General features: G+C 31.5%; 1 protein-coding gene across 4 annotated transcripts in view; it reads left to right on the top strand.

Annotated features, from left to right (window-relative positions):
* Positions 1 to 27,729, top strand: part of LOC134700386 (multiple PDZ domain protein-like) — a 157,490-nt gene that overhangs the window by 18,287 nt on the left and 111,474 nt on the right. For 3 of the 4 annotated variants that reach the window (XM_063561770.1, XM_063561769.1, XM_063561771.1), the window contains exons 5-8: positions 10,119 to 10,338; positions 15,414 to 15,548; positions 19,492 to 19,815; positions 21,302 to 21,431. In XM_063561770.1, the coding sequence (XP_063417840.1) occupies positions 10,119 to 10,338; positions 15,414 to 15,548; positions 19,492 to 19,815; positions 21,302 to 21,431 (809 nt within the window). Of the gene's footprint in view, positions 1 to 10,118; positions 10,339 to 15,413; positions 15,549 to 15,850; positions 15,941 to 19,491; positions 19,816 to 21,301; positions 21,432 to 27,729 lie in introns of those variants that run through there. The other variant, XM_063561772.1, reaches the window with a different exon arrangement.

Below are 27,729 nucleotides of genomic sequence, written 5' to 3'. Positions count from 1 at the left end.
TGCCAATGGAATTATTAATGTTGCGATATTAGATATGGATTATTACCCTGGATCTATAAAAAAAATCTAATTAATAGGTGATCTAAGTGTTTGTGTTGATGACTAGTGCTAATTAAACCGTTATGTTTGTGTTGGAATGTGTGTGCAATTCATCCATGTTTTCCTCGGATAACCTCTAAAAAACAGGTAGGGTTATATTAGATGTATTTTGGCATGTTATGATTGAAGTTGATCACTGACAGCTTCTGTAATGGAGGTTGCAGATTTGATCAGATAATATTTTAGTAACTTGATATCCATGTTTAATTTCAGACTACATGTACTAAGTACAAGTTACACAACATTATCTTCCTAAGTCTACATTATGTAGATCTAAACTTTAATTTCTGTACAATTTCCATGCAATGGAATCATTTTGGGGTGTTATTTTTGAATGTTTGGAATTCTTACATCTTGAATTGTTATTTTGGAAATTCCTCCAGTTTTTACCCCAGTAATTAGTGATTGTAACATCCCTGTTTATATTAAGAAACTAAGCTATTTTAGTGTGAAGGATGATTATCTAAACACAAAAATAATTGCACAAATTTCTTCTATAACACATGTTAATTTTACCGCCAGCATAAAGCCAAAAAACAAAACAAAATGTTGTCAGTTGTTCATTTGCATATTAGCATAATCAAAATAGAATAAACAAGTTGTTTAGGGTTGAGCGAGGGTTGAGCTAATTTCGAGCTTGTCTATATTGTTGATATAAACTTTCTATAAAAATCTTTTTAATTCATCTTTATATTAGGTAGACTTTCTACAAAATCTCCTTTTCTGCAAACAATCTCTTTAGACATAAACTGTTATGTGTTTACTGACTGCCCTAGGGCACTGATTTCTCTTAGCAGGTGTTAGTCACTTAGGGCAAACACTTGGTTATAGCGTGAAAGTATACTATTGACTACCATGGTCATAGCAGTATATTTGTAAGGGGTTTATAAAAGATACAAAAACATTAGGAATAGACGTTTTGCAAGCCTACCATTTAGATTGCTGTCTCATTGACATCAGTCCAACACCTCTGTTATTTAACAATGTTTTGTACATGGAAATTCACAATTCCTTGAAATTATCTAAGCTGTCATGCTTTGATGTGGTTTCATACCATATTCTCAAGGATATTATAGTATCATTTTAATTGAGGCTGTCATAATCAATGACAGGTTTCCTTTCCTCATTTTAAAGGAGAGAAAATATGCCAAGAAAAAAATCTATACGGAAATTAAAAAGAGTGTCAAATAAATTGAATTTCATTTTTTTTAAATGGATTTCCTTGGGGAATAATTTGATAACCAGAGGTTCAAAAGGTTAAGGCATGGTGCTACATATTTTATGGAGTTACACAGCGCATTTATAATGATATTTTTTTTGGTACTAGAAACAGACAGGATCTTGTATCCACACACATTTGTATGATATTTTCATAAATTGACCATGGGATTGTCCTTTCAGCATGCCATAAGGAATGATTTCAAAAAAAGTTCATTCTTGAAGACATTTGCAGCTAACTCTTTTGATGAAAAGCCTAGTAACCATTTATACCATTTTTCAGGGTGACATGTGATTTTTCTACATAATATACCACATATACTGTTCCCATTGGTCCAAGAAACAGCACGCATTGTAGAGGAGGGGGCATTAAGGTTTACCCTTTTCCATCTGAACTTCCCTAGTTGGTTTCTGTTTTCTAACTTTGCCTAACCAAATGTTATGAAACATATGCACACTGCTTATTACCAGAATACTCAGATCAAGTTTGAATATGGGTGGAGTAACTTTTTAGTTTGGAAGATATGTCCTTTATAAGGTTATATGCAAGCAGGGACCTCATGGACACATTCAAGTGCAAGATTATTAAAATGTAACCTTGAGTGACACCACAGTATCTATTCGTATTAATCATCCCAATAAAGTGGCTGTAGTTATGCCCCTTTATAAGTTTAAATGCAAATGGGGACATTATCTGTGTCACATGGACACATTCAACATTTATTTTTTCAAACAATACTCCTCAACAATGTGTTAACTGTTTTACAAATCTGTACAGAAAGTTTATTTATATATTTATGCAATGTATGATTTCTCCAAGCAGATGAATCTAACAGAAACTGTTTGATTATAGAAGTAAAGATCAAAAGTGCAAGATTACAGTATGTAACCTTGAATGAAACACTACAGTATCTATAGCATTAATCATCTCAATAAAGTGGCTGCAGTCCAAAGATAAATTAAAGTGAATCACCTCATCAGAGCTCTGTAGGTTAGGGTTAGAAATGTCAGGAGTGTACTAAAGTCAACAACAGAAATCTTAGATGGATATAATAGGCATTGCACTGGCTGTTGTATAGATATAATGTCATAATGGGGCTAGTTTAATGGAACCACATAAATGATAAGTGTAAACAAAACTCATTTTTGTGAACAATTTATTTTACTCTACTTTCATGACTTTTGCAAGGAGAAAAAAATATGCAAAAAAGATCATCTCAATTTTGAGAAAATACATAAAGATAGAACAAGAAAAATAGAAAATTGTGAACATTAAAGAGCTAAACGCAAAACGAAGGACATGTATTTGTGATAATAATTTGGTTTAAAGTAAGGAAATCTGAAGTCATATCAAATTTACTAGACACTTTAATTTAAGAATTAGGAACTGTCAATTCTTTTCCTATTAAGGCCTTATAATTAGATGTCAAGCCAGCGCTACTAAAATGATATACGTTTCAATCAGGTGTTAGCTGCTGCAATCTTTTATACATCAATGTATTGTAAACAAACATGATAACATTTGAACAGTATAAAAAGCATATTTCTGGAACAATATCAACAGCATTGCTCAAGATTATATTATTGCAGAATCCAACACCTAAAAATCTATGTTGCAACTTTCAGGTATCTGTTTCTCTAATTTGTCATTGTGATAATATGTGATTATGCACATTCATGTTACAGCTGTTCGACTCATGTTACTGCCTGAAGAATCATATTTGTGCTATTAACTACTATAAATATAGTGTGAGTTTCAGTCTAAGTTACCACTGTCAATCAATTTTGTAATTTTGGGTTTTGGACTAGGTTGTTGCAGTTGACCCTATAGCTAGCTATGAAGTTTTTGGACTAGACTACAGTAGTTCAGTGCAACTTCTGTTTGAGTTTGAAGACTATTGCTGTGTTTAAGATCCTTTGGTGGCCCTTACCTGTTTTCCGCTCTTTGGTCGGGGTTGTTTACTCTTTGAAACATTTCTATTCTCTATTTTATAGGTTACCGTATTCTATTTCTTCTTTGATTATTGTTTCACTAAAAGATACTGCAGTCTATCAGTGCTATGTTGGTTTTTTGAAGTGATGGTTACTGCAGTTTATTTTGTTTCAAGTACAGGTAATGGCTGTGTTTTACTAGTTATCTTGCTGAATTTGGGTGGTTCTCTCTGGGTACTCTCAGTACAGGGTTCTCACTAAAGCGAGTCCATGAGCCCTGTACTCATCAAAATCTGTCTGGTGTCCACAGATGCATCAAGATTGAAATATTTTGTATAAACTGAGCAAAGTTAAACACAAATATCATCATTTTATAGCAAAAGTTTAAAAGTGATCTGAATTTAATGTCATTCCATTGCTCTGTTAGGAAATGGAGACTTAAATATTACATTATATTGCAATAAAATATTTTCTTCTTGCTGTTGGACTCATCATGGCTAAAAACAAGCCTTTAAAATCCGTAGTGACACGAGATCCTTGCTCAGTGCATGCTACTTTATTTACCTGGGTGGTCAGTAAATCTATCCTCATAAAAAATCCCAAGGTACTTGCAGACTTTCAAAGGTAACCAAATGAAGAAAAAAAATAACATGTTTTGGGGCATTCAATATAATTTGAAACATTTGCAATAAAATCTTAACAAATCAATTTCCTTTCACAAATAAAATTACACTTAAAAATCTGTTTAAACATAAAGGTTAGCTTTTTTTTTTATTAATCTGTAGAAATAAGGCTTGAAGACATTTCTAGAATGTAATAATTTGCAAACAGTCAGTTGATATTATTTAATAGCACTTCAAAAATGTATTTCCATAGGTAAATAAACAACTAGGAGTGAAATATAAAATTGTTTGCCAAAGAAAATTATGGGTTAATAGCTCTGTTGTTTTTCATGTAAAATACAAATATTTACAAATTTACTTGTAAATAGTTTCTCCAACAAAAGTCAATACAACGTGCAGTAGAGGTTAATTACATACTGTTTGTTACATGAAGTGCCCATTGAAGCTATAACCTTGGGATTGAGTCATATAATTTTTATCTGTTTTACAATCAGGCCTTGCAGCTTGTACATGTACCTGAATATCTTGTTTCTAAATCACTATATATTTTTTACCTTAAACCTTTTACATGAAGGTGAAATAAGATATTAATTCCTGAAAATTCAAATATTATTGCTTGTATTTATTACATGTATTGCCATTTTAAAGAAAGTAGAAAGTGTGGGATAAATTATTGGGAATTCAGAGAAATCTGCACACAGATATATGCATTAGATATCAGTTTGTGAGCTCTTATTACTGCAAACCTCATTCAGTCACATTATTTGCATAAATAAAAACCAAGCAATAATTTCTAAATTTACAATATAAATTGACTGTTCTTGAACTACACAAATCTTGCCTAATTACAATCTGCTAAAACTTTATCCCTGAAACTCAAAACTCTCTCAGATGCTATTAAAACTTTTTAAGTCATGGTAATGCTGCAAGATGATCATAAAAACCAATAAACAGAGCTATTAGTATTGATCACTTGTGTTTTGTAATCAGATCAGTTTAACACCCCAAGAAAGTCACTTATCCTGCATTTGTTTTAACAAATTGACAGACAGTCCATTCAGTGAACATAATTTCTTGGATGCATGTGATTTAGTTATGTAAATTTGTTGTTTATTAGTCTGGCTGTCAAGTCATCTACTAAAAATCTGCTTAGCCATGTCTTAACAATTTATGTCTGTTGTCTTCAAAATCATGATGATGTTGTCTTTTAAAAATAAGAAGAATATTGTTCCTATACATGCCATAACTGAAATCACCTGGAAAAAAATTACACCACTATTCCAGGTACACATGTATGGTGTAGGTTAGAGTGAACACATGTTTAACGTGCAGCAAATCAGGAGCCTGTAGTTCAGTTGTTGTCCTTGGTTCATGTTTGCCATATTTTTTTTTGATAAGTTTTGTTATAAATTAGCCATTTGTCACCTCAATTGAACTGTTTCATATTTTGTATGTCAGTATGTTTTATAGCTAATCTTATATTACAGTATGGTATGTCTTATTGCTGTAGGCCATATAATTGCCTACATCCTCTTCAACTAAACTTTGGTGAATAGTAACTAGTCTCATACAATTTGCAATCATACCATATCTTTTATTTTCATAATACATGTACCATTATTGTATTTTGCATTCACCATTGTGAAAATCAAGTTAGAGAACATCCGAAAAACAAAGCTTTATTGATAGTTGATCTCATTGGGGTCGAAGCGTAATGCGGGATTGCCGATTTTAGTAAGCATGAAATGTAAAAGTCAAATCATTGTGTGGTGAAAACGGGAAATGAGGTCTTGCGGGACCAAGGAAATGACAAAGAAATGAGAATTGCTTACGTAAATAGTGTAAGCGGGATACGGGAATCTGACAAATCAGTAAGCGGGATCCAGGATCAGAACCCCCCAATAAGACCCCCTTGATATTGTTTTACCTGGGGTAATACAACTATATCTGATAAGCAAGACATGCTTGAAAATAGCTGTATGGTACATGATGTTTCTTCACATTCTAAAATCTAAATCTAATATTGTAACTAACAAGTCTAAATTGTTTACATGATTGTACCTTAGCCTTCTTTAACAGCATCATAAAGATTTTTTACTGTAATTCTTGGTGCTAATACATAGCTTAGTCATTTCTGTCTACATTCAATTGAAAATGAGTCAGCGTCTTTTAAAGTAATGTCTAAGATTGATCAATATAGTCCAGACTTCCTCTTAAGGTTTTACCTCTAGTGTGTGGATCCTGATAGAGAAAAGGGAAAGTTTCAGTCGAAAAATAGGGTGCAAGAACCATTTTTTTCTTTCACCAATCCAACTCTTGAAGTTCATTGATTATTTGCCATTAGCTTTATTTTATCCACTGATCTGTTCATGCAATGCTGAAAAATTGTTTTATTTGGAGAAAATCATATACAGAGGACAAAATGACCCTATTCCTTTTTGTATAGAAAATAACATTATTGATTCACACTTTATAGAACTTGAAGCCATCAAGTCCTCCCCCATCTACCAATATTCATATTTCACCTGAACGTGTCATCTATTGATGTTTTTTTTTTTTATTGAGCCAAGAATTACATCACTACATAACTACCGTTAATATACTAAGTACATATGTTGATTAATAAGAAAATTCCTGTGCTTACATCTGTACATATTGACTCGGCTTTCATCATCAATTTTAGCTTTAAGAATCAAATTATGCTCAGCAGACCTTCAAACTTGCAGCCTGTAAGCGTTTATAAATTGCTTCTACTACTTAATTAAGATTCTAGCCTTGAGAAGAAGGAACAATTTGATTAGAGCTCCTGCTTAATTACACACCGAGGAAATTGCTTTTACTTCAGTAGTATTTTTGAAAATGTTGAACTGCCTTGAGAAAATTTATTGATGATAATTATTGTTATTTAATTATAAGTTTGTTATCACCCTATAAAATAGTGGTAAGAAGTGGCATTACAGTGTAATTATATACTGAATTGCCATCTAATGTATATTTTAAAGATGGTTTGCAAGATTTGAATGCATGATCATATTTATATTTATATAACATAGAATTGAGACTGGAGATTGGAAATGTGTAAATACTAAAAGTGACAACAACCTAACAGTTTAATTTAACAGTATATGTTACAGTTCATTTAAGAAAAAAAATAAACTTTTGATTGAAGCACAAATGACTAAGACATAACTAACAATGGGACACGAGTCTCATGACTCAGCAACATGCTAATTATGTACAGGATGGAAACAAATTAACAACTTATACAATAGGAAGGTACTGCAATAAATGCTATTATGGATGCAGGATGGGACATTTGGACTGCCACTGGAAATTGAAGGTAAACTTGGACAGGAGAAGACCAAATCAACCATATTACTATTCCCCAGTCACCCTAAGTGGTGAAAAGTAAAAGGTCTACATACTGAATATATATCTCACATATTTAGTATGTAGACCTAAGATCACACACAGAAAGTTATTGAAAATATCAATTTTGTCACTCTTTTATTTGTAATGTTTGGATCAATAGATTAAATAGTTGGTTAAAAGTTACAGAGCAAGTTTAGAGTTTTGTTTCAGTTGAGTAGTTTTTGAAAAAAATATGTAGTCATTGGATTTCAAAAGTCAGTTTCAACAGTTTTTGTCTCGCATACCTACATTTGTTAGGCATGCTGTTTTCTGCTAAGACCTAGTTGCCCTTTTCAGCAACATTGATAGATTGTTAAAGTTTGTTTAAGTGGAACCAATAATGCTATGTCAATGTTTTAATTTTTATATGTTGTTGTATAAGCATTGACACATCATTTTGACCCTGCACTCTCAGTCCTCATCCTGTAAATAATTTGAAACTTTTCTTACTTTACATGTTAAAGTTTGTGATAAGTTTTAAAGAACCTACTTATGGTAGGGTAAAATAAGAATGATAATGATTTCAATTTTTTTTTTTATTTTTCATGTTTAGAATTCAGAAAGCATTTCTATTTTACTGAATTATTAAGCATTACTGAAAAGATAGTTTGGAGACCCATTTGCTGAGAATCGTCTGCTTGATGGTTGCTGACTCGCTCTAACTCATTGAATATTTATTACTGAAAAAAAAAAACGTGTACATGTCTTTTGTTTAATGATCTCTAGAGCATATGTCTCAATGCATTTAAAAAAAATCATAATGAACATTACATTTCAAATGCTTCATTCTGTATAAACTATGTACATCTATACCTAGTCAATAATTGAGCTGTATGTTTTGAGGAAATCAATAGTCTTCTTTCACATTTTGTTCCAGGTTCATAATTTATTGATGTATTTTGTATTGTAATCAAATTTCTGATGTTTTTCACTGACTTACATAAGATTCAAATCAAATTATTTAATGGTATTTACGGGAAATCCACGATTTAATACTTCATCCTGTTAATTGACTGTTCAACTGCGACTAAAAATCACATATTGGCAGTCGAACATGGTATTTGAACAAGACAGTGTGTTTTAATCAAACTGTGAAAAAGCTATTCTTTTAAATAAATTGTTGTTCATTTGAGATTTTAATGAAATTTTCCTCACATAAAATGATTTGATTAAGACCATAATGGTATAGCTTGTTCAAATAACAGGCCCTTGATGCAAACACGTTGGCTTATTTTGCCTGCAAGATCGGATTACTTTCAGAAAAGATATATTTAATAGCTTGTAATTTGGTATGTATCTATTAGTGTCTTTTCTGTTTGTGTAAATAATACTTAAATGTATTGCCAAACAGAACAATTTGAAGCTGTATTGATGTATTTGTATTCTTATTGAGGCCCCAGTGGAGTAACTACCGTAGGTCATTTGGTCATGTTTTTAAAGGTCTCAGGTCACTAGGCATCTTTTGAAACTAAACTGATCTGGTACTGGGTTTTTGAAAAAAAAATTAAAGGTCACATGCAGGTTTTCATTTGCATGCCCACCAAACCCCAGAGGTCACAGGTTGGATTTGACCATGTTGAAGGCACCTTATAACTTTTCATTGAATTGTTTATTTCAATTGAACTAATTGCCAATAGAGAAAAAAGACATACAATTATTACATAAGAATAAGAATAAGAATATTTATTATTCCAATCAAGGGCCCTTGATGGGCAGCATAACATGTACACATAAAATATGAAATGAGACCACCTTCAAATGAGACTAGACTGCTGGAATATGTTATCCGGTTTGAAAACAAGTTGATTATTAAATGTGACTGGTTGTTTTTTACACAGCTAAGTGATGTCACTGCTGTCTGTTTGAAATTGGCTATTAGAGTATTTGACACATGATATTATTTAACGAACAAGGAAGTCCTTTTAACTATAGATGTCAGTCTGCTCTGTACCAGACTAATTCATCTCATGATTTATTTATAGTACCCAAACAATAGCAAAGTATATATTCACAATAATGCTAAATAAACAAAACCAGTTTGATTTCTTTGACATAAAAACAGAATGTCAACATATACCAGTAGTCTAAGCTGGGAATAGTCGAGGAAGTGGCAAAGAATTTAATGTTAAAGATTAGACTCCTTTCAATCATTTATCAGACAATTTATATGAGTTTATAATCCTAAAGGTTTAACAAGTCCATAAAAACAATGATTCAATTTATATATAATGGATATAGTTCTGCTTCATTGGATTGCTCAGCTGAAGCAATGTTTGTTTTCGATCTTCTTTCACATTTGTTTCAGATCTTTTTTAACTAGGAATGCCAGTTTCCTGGTAAAAGGTCATGGTCCTCTTCAATTAATCTGGCTTCCTCCACCCATACAATTTTCTTACAGGCATTACAGTGACCTATAGTTGTTAATGTTTGTGTCATTTTGGTCTTTTGTGGATAGTTGTCTCATTGGCAATCATACCACATCTTCTTTCTTATATGATATAGCTTTGCCTTCTCCTAGAATTTTCAAGAGTTATTCCATGTTTCAGGGAAGTGTAACCTATACATATAAATAGTGAGATTGTCTTTTGCATGCAGTAGAATACCGTAAAGCGGGTTATTTTCGCGGGTGTAAATTTTTGCCAATTGAAACCATCACATTCAAAGGCATTCATAAGGTTTTGAATCTGCCAAAATAAAAAAAACGGCAAAATATTTCATATACCGTGTTAAATGAAAATTTCCAACCAAAAAAAACATTGCTTTAATGTTATAGGGAAAAATAATGCGCAATTAAATATATATGGAATTTTTTATGTTTTTTTTTGCTATTTACAGAGATGGAAGACTTAGAGAACAAGATCAGATCCTAGCTATAGATGGACAGCCACTAGACTTGTCACACCACGAGGCTATCCGCATTCTTCAGAGTGCACAGGGACTTGTGCAGTTAGTGGTAGCCAGAGGACAATATCCAAACCAACAAGGGGATCCTCCACCTAGTCCCCACAAACAACAGTTGTCCAATGTACAGTCGGAGGGTTCAGCCGATATGGTTGTAAGTTGTTGTCCTACTTTTAAATATATACAATAGGTCTGTATGAGTTTCAGAAACCATTATTAGTTTGATTAATTCAAGTTGAGGTTATTGTGAATTCATTATTATTCATTGGATACCAATTTTTGTGGGTTTTTTCATGGTTACTGCAGTACCGCTTATTGAAATTATCAAAGGATTCTAAATTCTATATTAATTCCATGAAAATAAATGAATCCAGTATTGATGAATGAATGAAAGGTATGTGCTAACAAACTTATAATTCAGATTCTATTCAGGTAGTAGCTACTTTTACTTTTACCTTTTGCACTGATTAAAATATCTCTGATTCAGGAGGAATTCAGAGATTTTGTATGCATCATAGGTAGAATCTTCAATAGCGCAGTAAGAAATTGATGACAAAAGACGTCAACAGTAGGTCAGTCATAGTCAAATCTGGTGGGAGTAATGTCTTTAACTACAATTTGCCTGTTTTATCTGTTGTAAAACAGACTAATGATGCCATTTTGAAAATGTCATTAAAAGGAAATAATCGTTTTCTTTCCTTCTTGAATATTGTACAAGACATCACTTTATCAGATAAAGTTAAATGGACTCATTAAATGCAGTGATTTTACCCATTTAAGTAGATGACTTTTATGTCTTTTTGTCCTTGTTTTATTATTAAGGACAAGTAGACCCATTTGAATTAAATAACATATACACAGTGCATTATTATTGATCAGGCTGTAACATGTTTTGTTTAATGGTATTGTATTGTTAAATGCATTTCCTGAACCGATTTCTATTGTTCAGTTTTATGTGTGATTGAGATAAAAAGGGGGAGGGATGTGATCTAAAACTTTTTATTATTAAACCAAATTTTCATGTGTCTGCCCAAGGTCATATAGATAGCTTTGAACAGCTAGATCAGGCCTTGCGTTCATAAAACTTTTGAGCACGATTTTTGTACTCAGGCTCAAGAATCAACCAATCAAAATACTGGATTTCATGTTTCGAGCATAATTTTTGTGCTCCAAGCACTGAGCAAAGTTTTATGAATTCAACCCCTGACGTTATTTAATTGGATTCACACATACTTTTAGTAAGCTATGTTCTTTAAACCAAAAAACACTGTGATATGATCAGTATTTTTTGTGGTTAAACTGCTTATCTAGCATTTAAGAATAAGAGGATGTGTAATGATTGCCAATGAGACAACTCTCCACCAGAGACAAAATGACGCAGAAATGAAGATCTAATATCACTGTTTGGTTTTCAACAATGAGCAAAGCCTGTACTACATAGTTAGCATGCAAATGTCTAGAGGATGTTTGGAGTGTATATTCTTTTAGTTGTCCCTGCTTGTGAAGTCAATCATTGAGATCTGGATTAGATAATTACAGTTATACTTGATGGCCTTTTTTATAATTATATATAAAGATCTATCCAAATAGATCACCTTGACCTAAATTTATCATCAAGCACACATATTCAATGTCTCAAGGATATCAGTCAATACTAATGAATCAATAACCCCATCTGGACAGTCTTGAACCTAGAGGCTTACGCATGTCTGCCAAATAATTTGGTCATAACAACCTATATTTTATGTATTATATTTCACTGAGATTATAAGTTAACAATCACAGCATTTCTGATATAACTAATACAGACAAGTGGATTAGCTAGCCTAGATTCTACCATTTCTGCTTTATAACATAGAACCTGAGTTACCTATGTAAATACTTATTTGTAAATTAACAATCAAAGCATTTCTGATATAACTAAAACAGACAAGTGGATTAGCTCACCTAGATTCTACCATTTCTGCTTTATAACATAGAACCTGAGTTACCTATGTAAATAATTAATTATATCTACCTTGTAATGATTATAGCAGTAGGATTACATATAAACAACAACAGAGGATAAACACAACGTCTGTTTGATTAATTCTATATAATGATGAAGTAGATATATCCTAAAACCGGTACCACCAAATTAATAGCAGAGAATAATTAATGATCACTTCCAATTTTTCTGAATCAATAATTAACTAATAGATAACAACCAGAGGTACCATTATATAGATTAAATTATATGCTTCTCAATCACAGTAGTTTTACCGTTAATTGTAGAGTATCTGGAGCATTTCATGTTAGAAAAAGATTTAGTTTTTATTGATGTTTTATTTGCCTTGTTATAAAAATGAGGAGATTCAGTTTGATTGTCAATGAGAGAGCTATTCACCAGACTTTAAATGAACTAGTAGTAGCAACTATTGTATGGCTTTCAACAATGAGAAAAACCCATACCCTATTGCCACCTATAAAAGGCCCCTGCAGTTTATATGAGAAAAACCAAACATTATACTTGATGGCAAAACAAATATAAAAGACCTGAATTAAAGAAAACCACTGGCACTGTACTACAGGCTCCTGAAGTTGTGAAGAGAAAACATAAGATTTTTGTTTGTCTGGCCAATCCTTTTTCATCATATCAAATTGTGTAAGTGTAAAACCCATGTTATCTGTACACAAGCTTTATATTACAGTCTTTGGCATATTCTGATCAATTGCTGTCTTCTTATATATTGAAAAAAAACTTTTTTATTTTCTTTCATCAATGTTTTTAAAGGATATATTGAAATTCTTTGATTCACATGATGTCACACATTGCAGGCACAATAGAACTAATGTCATACTTTCTAATCCTAATGAACTTGAAAAGGTTTCTCCGTGATTTCTACATGCTTATTTTTCCAATCTAAGGACAGGTTAAATTGCAAAACTGCTTAAATATATTTCTGATTCCAATTCTAACTGATTCGGGAATAATCTTAATCCAACTTAATATTCTGAAACATAGTTCGGACACATTTGAAAGTATTGTCACATTTTTCAGTATATCTAAATTTGTCTAAGTAAAATTCGAATTTAATCAGAAATATTCATAAAAAAAATCAGAATGTTGTCAGCTTCATTCAGAAGAAATATCAGGATTCTGAAAAATTCAGACATCATTTCTTATGTAAGACAAATTCAGATAAATACAGACAAAGTTTAGAATTTTTAGGAACATATTGTGTGTAATTTGTGTTGTACCTTCTTGGTCATCTGTCTGTCTGTCTGCCATTCTCACATAGGGTATAGGATTGCCAAACCTGAACTTTTTGCTGATAAATGATAACAGTTCTATGTTAAGCTACCGTAGTAACAATTTTGCAGCTAGCAGCCATTTTCTGCCATGATTATTACAGAATGAAGCATACAGGATGTTCAAACCTATTTCCTTGCAAATGAACAATTCTATGATACTTTGATTTTTTCATGAGCTCTCTAAAAAAAAAAATCTGATGATGAAGCAAAGGTTAATCAAGTTGTCCATCCAGTCAGTATTGATTTTGATATATCTACCAATTTTTTAAATAGCTTTTGTTAAAATATAGACTAAATTGATCACTTGCAAGAAAAAGTTTGTTAACACATGATTTGGTTATATTGGTATATATATAATGTAAACTGAAAAATCTGTATATTTCACCAACATTTACAATGATCTGTCTTTAGTGGTACATGTATTGATAAATCAAGGACATTAGTAATTTTTGTCGCCTGCGATGACGGAAGGAGACGTCAACAATTGCTGAGTTTTCTGCTTGGGTCAGTTTGATAGGAACTCCTTAAACTTGTGATAGATCAATGATATTTTCTATAAAGTTGCATTACTTTCAGTACATAACAGTTTTACAAGTATTTCGTGGCCCTGCCCCTTATGTAATTGTTCATCACTTTGAATTAATTTAATCAGATTGTCTTTTTTTACCCCTGCAAACATGTGACATTTCTTTGTGTCAGCAGTTCTTTACCTTGGTCATGAAATGAAAATAAAATACAACGTAACCTTTGACAATTCCGCTCTTTGTTTCTAATTTTGTAAACTGTTGCTTAAAATAAATGTGAGTTGTAATACAGTAATAAAGTTAGCTCAATTTGTCCTTGAGAAGAAGTACTTCCTCAAACAAAGTTAATGATTGGTTTAGATAAACTGTTTATGGGACATAGGTTTGTCTAGCCAGAAAAAAAACCCAGTTAATCAATTCTGTCTTCAAAGCATTCTATTGAAACAGCTGCCAAATAATTACCACAAAACTTAGAAATATTATATAGCAATTAAATAAAAGGGGATGCTACAGTGACATTAGAACTTCAATGAAATAAAGTGTCGATTTATTGAAAAAACTAAAGTGTGGATTTAATGCAAATTCTTAAGTGTTTCAAATTGAAAAATAAAATGGAAATGGTTTGATGCCAAGAAAGATGTTTAAATTATCGAATGTGATAGCTTAATCCTTAATGATTTTATTTCGTCAAGTCGGTGAATATTGATGACATCAAATTATTAAGTCTTTTACTAGAGAAATGTCACAGGTCTCTACAATACCAAAGAGATGCATTTAAGAGTCGAATTATATAATATAGGAATTCGGTTACCATGGTACTTCACATATAAAACAGTAGTAATGATTACTGAAGAATGCCAAATACCAATGTATTGGACTTTGAGTAAAACATTTGATTGAGATTTCGTGCTGACAAATATTTATACACGATAATGAAGGTTAGTGTGGCATGTAAATGGCATCATCTATGGGACGGACATACCAAAATACGATGTGTGGTGCTGTTCTCACAGCCTTATGTTATCTGAAAGCTCGTCAAGATGCTCAAGAAGCATCATCGGCTTCTTCTGTTAGATCCGAACCAATTATTAAAGCAGAACCGGTAAAAATATACTTGAAATACACATATTTAGATATCGGTGATAAAAAGTAGCAATAGAGTTTTATTCGTTAGATAAATGTATTTGAAGTTACAACTATGTGCTATTAATTGAAGGCACTATTTTAGCTAGTTATGAATATATCTGATGCTAAAATGTGAACTTTTGCTTTGTAAAAAATTTGCTTATCTAATAATAAGAACACATGCAAGTGTTACAGAAAAAAAAACATAAATTAAGTTTTACTTTCAAATGATAAAAAAAATAACTGAAACTTTTCTTTTACATTTAAATTTGCTTTTTGCTTTCAGCTGAATACAGAATGGACTCAAATTGAAGTAATTGACTTAATAAATGACGGAACAGGATTAGGATTCGGTATTATTGGAGGTCGTAGTACAGGAGTAGTTGTAAAGACCATTCTACCTGGTGGTATAGCTGATATTGTAAGTACATTTGTACCTCGGACTGATTTGGTATTATCGGAGGTCGTAGTACAGGAGTAGTTGTAAAGACCATTCTACCTGGTGGTATAGCTGATATTGTAAGTACATTTGTACCTCGGACTGATTTGGTATTATCGGAGGTCGTAGTACAGGAGTAGTTGTAAAGACCATTCTACCTGGTGGTATAGCTGATATTGTAAGTACATTTGTATCTCAGACTGATTTGGTATTATCCAAGGTCGTAGTACAGGAGTAGTTGTAAAGACCATTCTACCTGGTGGTATAGCTGATATTGTAAGTACATTTGTACCTCAGACTGATTTGGTATTATCGGAGGTCGTAGTACAGGAGTAGTTGTAAAGACCATTCTACCTGGTGGTATAGCTGATATTGTAAGTACATTTGTACCTCGGACTGAGAAGGACTTACTCTCACGCAAGATTTTTGAAATACTGTGGATTTGTTTATTTTAGTGGGAACCAATTTTTGTGGATTGAGGAAATCTTACTTCTAGGATATTTGATTTTGTGCTTTCCAAAATCTGCATATAACACAAAAGAAAATTCCTTTTTCATTGAACACAGAAATTGGTATCCTATATGAACAATAACTAATCCACAGTAGGCAAAGACATTACATGGTGTATGGTGTTGTATTAAGTATGTTGAAAATAATGTTAAAAAAATCTTAGAGGTGTAGATGGTAAAATATCTGCATTTATCGCTATTTTGTAGATTTTTCCTTTGATCTTTTATTGTGATAATTTTCATATCATGCTACTCGCTTGAGATGGAAAATTATCGCTAGTAACTAAGGAGCCACGTGACTGTTGCTAATGAAATAGACATGAAATTGACAACGTCGTCATAGGTAAAATAGCGATAAACAGATTATCATTGGTCATCTCAACTCGATTGCATTTCTCGCTTTCGCCGTAACCGGCTCAAGCGAGAAAATCAATCTCGTTGAGATAACCAACGATAATCTATAAGTATATATATTTTTTGCCACCACATCAAATGTGATACAAAATATCTCTACTTGAGACAGTTAAATTTTCAAATTTAAAACGTGTGGCTTGTCTAGCTTTTTAAATATAGGATATTTAATTGTTCATTGAGAATGGAGAAATATTTTATTGCATTAGATTCGGTGGTTGAATAAGAAAGCAAGAACTCATAATTGAATTTATACCAATAAAACACTGATATCAAATGAACCATACATTGATTATAAAAAAATAATGAACTGGTTGGGAAAAGGTATTACATGTACTTGGGAAAGAATTATAGAAATTGTTTAATGTGAATATAAGAAGATGTGGTATGATAGCCAATGAGACAACTCTCCTAAAAGAGACCAAATAGCATAGAACGGTAGAAGGTTAGAAAATATCATTCAATTTTGGAAATTGTTAAAAAACATGTTTTTGTCACTGATGAAGCTTTATTTGTACTAGTGCAATATTGTATTTTATTGCATGTTTACTTTTTGTTACATTTCCTATGAATTATGTTCTTACTATACAATAAAAATTGATGTTTGTTTAAAATTTCAATAAAGCAGAAATCCATCAATGAAAGGTAAACAAAAATTGAACATTTTGGATTTACAAAGAATTTTATTGATGAGAAATTAATTTCATGCATTTTACAATGTAAAGTTTGGATTGATTTTTGAAAAGATGTCCCACAAACAGATGACTTTTAAAATAAACCTAAAAATTGAATTCAAGCGATATTAGAATGAACACTTCTGTTTGCATCAGCCTGAATAAAAAGTCACTATGTAATTTTCCATTTTAGCATAAGCCAAATGTGTCTTCTTAAGTGGTATACTATATATAAACAACAATATGAGCAAATTCTTTACAGATAAATTGCCAAACTTCGTTTTTATACGACCGCAAATTTTGAAAAAATTTTCGTCGTATATTGCTATCACGTTGGAGTCGTCGTCTGCGTCGTCGTTGTCATCGTCGTCGTCGTCGTCCGAATACTTTTAGTTTTCGCACTCTAACTTTAGTAAAAGTGAATATAAATCTATAAAATTTTATCACAAGGTTTATGACCACAAAAGGAAGGTTGGTATTGATTTTGGGAGTTTTGGTCCCAACATTTTAGGAATTAGGGGCCAAAAAGGGCCCAAATAAGCATTTTCTTGGTTTTCGCACTATAACTTTAGTTTAAGTTAATAGAAATCTATGAAATTTTGACACAAGGTTTATGACCACAAAAGAAAGGTTGGGATTGATTTTGGGAGTTTTGGTTTCAACAGTGTAGGAATTAGGGGCCAAAAAAGGACCCAAATAAGCATTATTCTTGGATTTCGCACCATAACTTTAGTATAAGTAAATAGAAATCTATGAAATTTAAACACAAGGTTTATGACCATAAAAGGAAGGTTGGTAATGATTTTGGGAGTTTTGGTCCCAACAGTTTAGGAATAAGGGGCCCAAAGGGTCCAAAATTAAACTTTGTTTGATTTCATCAAAATTGAATAATTGGGGTTCTTTGATATGCGGAATCTAACTGTGTATGTAGATTTTTAACTTTTGGTCCCGTTTTCAAATTGGTCTACATTAAGGTCCAAAGGGTCCAAAATTAAACTTCGTTTGATTTTAACAAAAATTGAAATCTTGGGGTTCTTTGATATGCTGAATCCAAACATGTACTTAGATTTTTGATTATGGGCCCAGTTTTCAAGTTGGTCCAAATCAGGATCTAAAATTATATTAAGTTTTGTGCAATAGCAAGTCTTTTCAATTGCACAGTATTGCGCAATGGCAAGAAATATCTTATTGCAAAATATTGTGAAATAGCAATTTTGTTTTTAATTAGAGTTATCTTTCTTTGTCCAGAATAGTAAGCAAGAAATATCTAATTGTAAGATTTTTTTTATTTCGAGTTATCTTTCTTTGTCCAGAATCAACTTAAATCTTTGTTATATATACATTCACTTTTTACTACCAACTGATAAATTAAAATAATCTTTACCATTCAGTGATAACAAGCAGTTTTTTTACATCTTAACCTTTTATGATGTATTTAAATGAGTAGTAATTGTTGCAAACTCCATTAGAAATTTTAATTGAGATTAGTTTTGGAATAAGGGAAAGGGGGATGTGATTAAAAAAATTGGGTTCAATTTTCTCATTTGAAATTTCATAAATAAAAAGAAAATTTCTTCAAACATTTTTTTGAGAGGAATAATATTCAACAGCATAGTGAATTGCTCTAAGAGAAAACAAAAATTTTAATTTCATTAGAACATATTCATTCTGTGTCAGAAACCTATGCTGTGTCAACTATTTAATCACAATCCAAATTTAGAGCTGAATCCAGCTTGAATGTTGTGTCCATACTTGCCCCAACCGTTCAGGGTTCAACCTCTGCGGTCGTATAAAGCTACGCCCTGCGGAGCATCTGGTTAAAATTGCAGTTTATTGAATGATTGTGTTTTATAAGAGGGTTGTAATGGGGTACCTTCATGACGAATAATGGTAATTTTGTTGTAAAGAAATAAAATGTACACTCTGTTTTAGTAGGTATAGCGAATTACTACCCTCATATAAGACAACTTGTAGACCACATACAGACAACTACACTCAAAGCTACTACTTTGTTGAATGTTTATTAAATTATGCACAGTGTCATCCCGAGAAACATATGTTTATATTTATCATCAAGACAATAACAGCATATTATTTGGTATCCACTGTGGGTTAACCTACTTTATTGTTCAAACGATAGGTGCATTAGTTCACAAAACCTTACAAAGTGTAATTAAACACATCTGTTTAAGGGCATATATTATTATGAGTTAAGTACATAACAAAAAAATATGAATTTTTTTTTAATGCTGTCCTAAATTTTGTTTTGTTTATCATATGCATATATAATAAGTTAGCTTTAAAAACAAATCATTTTGTATTTTATTTTAGAATGGACGTTTACACAGTGGTGATCACCTTTTACAAATTGGAGATGTTAATGTTCGTGGTATGACTTCAGAACAAGTTGCTCAGGTTCTACGGCAGTCTGGTAGTCAGGTTCGTCTAATTGTGGCTCGGCCAATTAACGAACCGCCTACAATGCAGATTCCTCATGCACCAATAGTTCCAACACATCAGTTAGATGAACATTTACATCAGATAAATACTTTATTAGATACAACTGAGACCATTCCAGACATGGCTGATCCCCATCAGCAACAGCAACAGTTTAACCAAGGGATGGGGATGGATGGCATTGTACAAGTTCATCATGTATGTATATGTCTAAGTATTTATTGTACTAGTTCATCATGTATGTATATGTCCAAGTATTTATTGTACAAGTTCATCATGTTTGAATATGTCCAAGTATCTATTGTACAAGTTCATCATGTATGAATATGTCCAAGTATTTATTGTACAAGTTCATCATGTATGTATATGTCCAAGTATCTTTTGTACAAGTTCATCATGTATGCATATGTCCAAGTATTTATTGTACAAGTTCATCATGTATGTATATGTCAGTGTATATTTTGAACATCATGTATGTTCATATCTTCAAAAATTTTGTTGTAGCATATTACATTGTAAAGTCAGGTAATGTAAATACTAAAGGTATTGTCCTCGTAGAATGTTATCAAAAATAGGTATAACAAAATTATATAGCTCCTGAATGGGTATGTTGCAAAATTTGAAGATGAGAAACATAGAGGTTCATGAGGTGGATTCAATTACTATTTTATCTTTTGCCAGTGAGACAATTATTGACCAAAGTCTTAAGGACAAAGAGTACGATGTCTACAGTGTATAGGTGACAATACAATCTAATATGTTGGCCTAAAATAAGTAGATATGCCTTAAAACTATACTGGAAGTTTATATATATAAATGGTAAGCTTTAAAGGGCCTCCATTTTTATCTACATATTAACATTGAAAGAAAAAGAGTATTGGTGTGTGAAAGAAAACTACACACTGGAAATAAAACCATCCACTTATTGAGCATGAAACTATTTGCATGCTAGGAATGAAATTAAACCATTATTTCTAAGGATTACAGAGTTCCATTAACAATGAAATCTAAGTGACAAAACAAGTCATATTGTCAATGCTCTTTCCACTAAGCTTAATCCAACAGTGCTTATATTGTCGGAATGCTTAAGGTCTATCAAACTTTGAATGCTGAAAACATTAGTCTGATTATACAATGTTTTTACAGACTTTTCAGAGATTATTGAGAACAAAATGTCAATACAACTTCAACTATTTCATCAAAGTAATAACACAAGTGAATTTTAATCCCCTAAGCTTGATGGTACTGGAATTGAGAAATTCTAGACGGAATATATATTTTCAGCTGCTGAATTTTGAAAAAAATAAATTAAAAAAATAGACAATAGATGAAGAATTAATGTAACATTATATTTGAAGAAAAGATTTGAAGCATAGTTTTACAAAAATGTTCATGACAATGTCTTTTTGAGTATATTTCAGTTTTATGATTTAAATTGCCTGGGACTTACATCAGACTTTTGGATGGAGAGTTGTCTCATAAGCACTGATACCACATCTTTCTCTTATTTCTATATATGGGATGGGGTTTGCTCATTGTTGAAGTCAATACCGTACAGTGACCTATAATTACTTACATCGTTGTTATTTTGGACTATAGTAGATAGTTGCCATATAGGCAATCATACAACTTCTTTATTTATATACTGTTTATTCTGTAATAGTTATTTTTGGCTTCATTACAGCATGGTTTCGAAGACATGTCACCTGAATATCCAGAGATCAATTATTTTGATGTAGAGTTATTGAAGGACAACCAAAATGGTCTTGGTATTACAATTGCCGGTTATGTGGGTCGTCAGAGTGACAATCCAGGTAGGTTATTAGATACTTATGTTGTTAGACATGGTGAAGTGGTTAGCACATTGGACTACAAACACAAAGGTTCCTGGTTCGATCCCCAGTTCATGGAGAAAAATGTAGGGACGGAATTTTTGGCTTTCCCTCGAAACCATTTGTGAGGATAGTCTTGAGAAACAATAATAATCAGTCGGAAAGGGGGGGGGGGGGATAAATGGCTGGCCCTTGTGCAGAGAAAGAATATCTTGTGCATGTAAAAGGCACCCTTCAAGATTTTGAAAAAGAGTAGGCTAATGCCGCTACAATGCAGTACTTGCATCCGCAAAGTGGAAAGGGATTAATTTAAGTTGTAATAACTTAAGTTAAGTTTCCAAATCTACTATGAATAAATATTTAACCATAAAAAAAAAACATTTATAGGTTTCTATAAACCATCTAAAATTGTCCAGAGAGTCACTTTAAAGATTACATCAAAAGTTAATTTTTCCACACTTTACTAGCTAGATTCAAAGGTTTCCAAATTTTCCGCTCACTTGTTCATAGCATGCACAAGAAGTTGTTGTGATGGGATTTTTAGAAACACTACTAATGTAGGTAAATGCCAAATGAAAAATATGTTCATAAGTACTTTATGTTCATAAGTACTTTGCATTGGGTGTTATTCCTTTATTCATACATTTTATACCTCTAGGATATGAAGTAAAATCAAGCTTTTTACAAATAATTAATTCAAGAAAAGAAACAAAAATTTAAAATGGCAAGGTCAAGGTATTAACTATTGATTGCGTGTCTCCAATGTTAAGTTATCTGAACAGAATATACCTTGTTTAAAAGTCAAGGATGAAGCCATACAGTAATTGAAACCCTATGAAGCTGTGGAGAAAAACAAACCAGACTTGGAGATTTTTTTTTTTAGTGATTTTACATTTCCAAATCAGATTATAGGCTTACAGATGAATAAAGATAATGCTGTACCGTCTAGATTACAAACTACTGCGCCTCAATAAATATCTACATAAGAAACATGTTTTGAATAGAATAATTTTTTTTTAGACATATTTGTCTAAAACTCTGTAAATAGTTTTGGGATGAACTGCTTCTCAGACATAAATTTTAAACAAACATTGTCTAGATTAAATAGTAACATATATTGATTTTTTTCTTTGTTTGTTTGTGTATGACATGACATCATATTGTTACATGCAGTCATGAACTTACAAAAAATATCAACAAATAAAAAAAGTGGTAGTTCTAAAACATTGAAAAATAATACTTTTGTCATATATATAAAATGTATAAGTTCATTTGGTGCTAGTCTCAGTGGAAAGCACCTAGGGTCAATCAATTCTTTCATATCTGATTGTATACCAAGAATAGTTGTAAAAATCTTTTAATTAAAAATTAGCTGAAAAGTCAATACAGGAAAAGTTAAAGAATTGTAGGAAACTGTATTATGATTGCATTATTGAACAAATAAAAAAAAAGAGAATTACATGTTGAGAACATGCCCTGTTTTATTTATGCAACCAGGCGCTAGTGTCTTGGAGTAATATTGGTAAAAACATGCAATATCTATCTCTTGGTCCACTTATTGTTAACAAATATTTCAAGGGTATTATTGTCAACAGATATTTGTTCATGCTCGTGGGTTTTGTAAATTTCGATAGCTTAAACATATTTTTTTTGCTTAAAATAAGCAAAAGGGATGAGACACAAGTTAATTCAGTTAACTGTAGTACCATTGAGATTGATATTTTGTACATGTATTTGTAATATTTGTACTTAAGTATTGTTTTAATTCATAACTTCTATTTTCTGACTGAGTAAGTCATAAAGGATTATATTACCAGAGGCCGTTTAAAGCCCCCCCCCCCCCCTTTTGAGAAAAAAATTTTGTTGCTTATATAGGGATCTCTGAGGTATGACGAAATCGGGCCCCCTCGTAGGCAGCCAGTGGGTTCCCACTTATGAAAATTTTTGGATCCGCCACTGGGTAATCTGTATTTTATTTTATTTGCTTTGTTTGGTAATTTGCTGAGAATGTTCAGTTTAATTTTTTTTTTTTTTTTATAAAATTGAAATTATTCTTTATAATGGACTATCAGTAACTTGGAATATAACAATGTTACGAAAATGGTTATCTTTAGATTACTGTTGCCAAAGTTCTTTAGCTATAGGATAATATGGAGATATGATTTGATTGCCAAGGAGACAATTATCCACCAGGGACCAAAGGACTTAATAATTCAAAAGAAAAATAACAAGGGCCTGATTAAGTCCTAAATCTAGGCCACAATTTAGTCTGCATTCTTGTAAAAAAAAAGTTGTTTTTTGTTCCTTGTAAGTTATTTTGTCAAATCTAATGTGAATGTAAATAAACAGAGATTTGAGGGTATAATTCAGTAAGAAAGCTACACAAGTCAACCAAAATAGAAGTCACTATAGTTCTATTTAAAGCTTGTCCATGTTAGAAATTTTCATTTAAACCAATAACAAATTTTTATATTTCTTTATAAAGATTTTAATTGAAAACCATTAAAGAGATATAGATATAGGAAGATGTGGTGTGAGTGCCAATATGTATTGTATTGGGTTTTGATTCCACAATACTTTGTAACCATATGGGAAATCAGATTTGATTGGTAAAGTGAAAAGAACATTAACATTTTATAATTGACCTCTACTACCTAAACAGTTATTCTTTAGAAAGAAATTTTAGAACATACAGTATAAGTCATTGTTAAGAATGAGGGGTTGTTGTATGATAACTTTCTGGTCCAAAATTGAAGGGAGAACTACTATTTACAAAATTCTGAATGGAAATGGAGAATGTCTCAGAGACACCAACCCATCCAAAGAGCAGAAAACATCCCAAGGTCAATGGGTCTTCACCACAGAGAGAAAATACCACTTCCAGAGATGACCTTCAGCTTTCCCCTTATAAAAATGTAGCTAAAAAGTAACTAGAATTTATAACACTCTTAACTTAAAAACATATAAATACCAAAATTAAGAAAAACCATTCAAGACTTACAAAGGCGAGAGGATGTAGCATATTTGTAACCGTATTTATCTACTTGTGACCACCTATATCTCTGTTAGACAACAACAATAGCACTTTTGTTAGAAATAATTCATATTATTTGTGAGAAAGTCTGGTGTTAAGAATCCCATAAGGATATGTAAGTTGATTGGATTGGTAGATATGACCTGTTATTGTACTTTAGCATTAATAAACTTGTTTCATTAAAATTTTTGCTGACTTATGCTATTTGTGAACACTTTATATAAATGTTATTTATGTGCAGAATTGTTATGGGGTTGAAAGGAATGTGTAGCATTATAACTTGACAGTTTTAGTTTGGGACTGTTCAAAAATTTGCATAAAATACCAATAGATATTTGCATTTTAATTGAGAGAGAAAAAATGTCTATACTTTCTCCTATTGATTAAAAGATAGATGATAATTTTGCTCAAATCCTTAATATTAACAGTTGATTAATCGTGGAAAATATTTTGAATTTGAAATTAACTTTGAGACTTGGCTGAAATACTCATTGTTTAAACCATGTTGGTTCTATTAATCTGGCAAACTAAGGAGAGCTGTGGTGTAGTGGTTAGTGCATTGGACTACACACACAAAGGTCCCTGGTTCAATCCCCATTCCTGGGTGAAAATTTCAGGGACTTAATTTTTGTCCCTCCCTTTACACAATTTGCAAGTATGGTTTTGAGAAACGATGATAGTTTGTCAGAAGGGGACAATTAATGGCTGACCTGTGTAAAGAGAAAGCTATAGCTCTTGCTCATAAAAGACACACTTGTAGATTTCGAAAAAGAGCATGCTAATGCCATGACAAGGCAGCACTCACACCCGCAAAGTTATTTATTTATATCAGGAAAGGGATTGATATAAGTTGTTATAACTTGTTTCCCAATCCACTATAAATAAATATATTTAAATTAACTAATTAGGCCTGCATAATCTAAAACTAATGTATTTTAAGAAAACAATTTCCTCTGCAGTTTACATGGTCTTACTATATTTCATTGGCTTACACATGACACAGTGTTGCCTTGTTTGTTTATCAGTTTAGTTTAGTTTTGGTTTTATCACACCCTAGATTGTATATAAAATAGAACTTTCAATGCAAGTTTATTTCCCGAACAACATGTGTGCAGTTCATGGTTACTATCTTAGCATACAGTTTTATATAATATATAGCAGATAAAGAGACAGCTTTGGTTGACAGAAACATTAAGGACACACAATAGTTGTGTTTTTATTCAGACCTACTAGCATAATTCCAGTGCACCATATGTAATGACATCATGTTCATTCATGTATCCAGTATATATGGTAACATTTGTTCAATATTCTTTATGGTAGCATCAGGTTCATTGATATTAATATAAACTATATATTTGCAGTCACATATGGATAAATTAAGTATTTATGCAAGTTCCTATAATTAGCATTACATTGGGATTTCTTTTAAGTAAAATCGTTACTGTAAATTCAGAAATTATTCAAGGTTTTTATTGTTGCAAAAAATGCGACAGAGTTGTAAACGCAATAATTCAAACTCGAATTTTGAAATATTTTATATGATTTAAACAGGATTTTTCTCAAAATCTTAAAAATTAAAATTGTATTTAAGTCTAAAATGACAAAATCGCAATAATAAATGCACACAATAATTTCTGAAATTACAGTATTTACAAATTTTTATTTTTAGATATTTTATTTACCAGATATGACTTTTGTTAGATTCATGAGCTAAATTTATTTTTGAGGAATTTTATGATATGAACTTGGTGTTGTTTTATTTCCAAAGCAGCTTTATCTTTATTTCATAATACAGGGAAAGGAAAAATAACAAAAATACTGAAGTCTGATCAAAATTCTAAAAAGCAAATTCCCTGAGTAGACAGAAATTTAAAAAAAAACCATCTGAAAAGTTTGAAAATCAAGCTTCTGAATATTCTTATTATTGCAGTTGCAGATTCAGAAAGGGGCCTTGAGGCAATATTTTAAGAATAAGATTGTAAAATTATTTTGTCAATTCTATCATTTTGCCAAGCTTTCCTCAGTCAAATGGTAAAATAACATAAAATTCAAACAGATTTATTCCATCATCTATTTTATATCTTGGCAGAAATATCAATGTCTATATAGAGTTATAGTAGGCCTTTGGGAAAGGGGATTATAAATAGTAAAGAATGTATATACAGTTTGATGAATTTTCTGTAAATAAGTATTAACAAACTCAGTTTTAATAATTGGGTACAATTGATTATGATTGATTGATTTTATCCAAATATAGAATCTTATGATTAAATGCTTGTTTTCTAATACATTTTTGTATATGAGAATAAACTCATCATAGATACCAGGATTGAAATTTTGTATTGTGGGCCTGATGCACAGAAAGTCACGATAGTTTTTATCAAGAGAGATTATCAATAAAATCACACATACATAATATTAGTAGCAATCAAAGTGCAGATTTAACCTTTAATCCTAGATTGTTGGATCACACTAAGTAACATAATATTAGTATCAATCAAAATGCAGATTTATCTTTAATCCAAGATTGCTGGATCACACATACATAATATTAGTAGCAATCAAAGTGCAGATTTATCTTTAATCCAAGATTGTTGAATCACACATACATAATATTAGTATCAATCAAAGTGCAGATTTAACCTTTAATCCAAGATTGCTGGATCACACATACATAATATTAGTAGCAACAAAAGTGCAGATTTAACCTTTAATCCAAGATTGTTGGATCACACATACATAATATTAGTAGCAATCTCAGTGCAGATTTAACCTTTAATCCAAGATTGTTGGATCACACATACATAATATTAGTAGCAATCAAAGTGCAGATTTAACCTTTAATCCAAGTTTGTGGGATCACTGAACTTATAGTCTAAAAAAAATTCTCTAAAAAGATTAATGCTATTAAATGAACTTCAAAACAAGTAAAAGTTATTTAGATTTTGATTTTAATGGCCCCACAATAGGTAAAGTGGGCATTTAGTGTAATCCTTAACCATCTTTCTTTCTGCTTTCTGTCTTTCCATCCATGTTCTAATTGACAGGTTCTATCTGTCATGTTCAATATGTCATGTTCCATTTAACATGATATGTTTAAGTTGACATGTTCCAATTGACCTGTTTCATTTGACATGTTCCATTTAACATGATATGTTTAAGTTTGACATGTTCAAATTGACCTGTTTTATTTGACATGTTCCATTTGATATGTTTAAGTTGACACGTTCAATATGTCATGTT

The sequence above is a fragment of the Mytilus trossulus genome, unplaced genomic scaffold, assembly GCF_036588685.1.
Source record: "Mytilus trossulus isolate FHL-02 unplaced genomic scaffold, PNRI_Mtr1.1.1.hap1 h1tg000138l__unscaffolded, whole genome shotgun sequence".
Lineage (NCBI taxonomy): Eukaryota > Metazoa > Mollusca > Bivalvia > Mytilida > Mytilidae > Mytilus > Mytilus trossulus.
The sequence above is the reverse complement of the archived record's forward strand: the minus strand, read 5'-3'. Positions and strand labels throughout refer to the sequence as shown.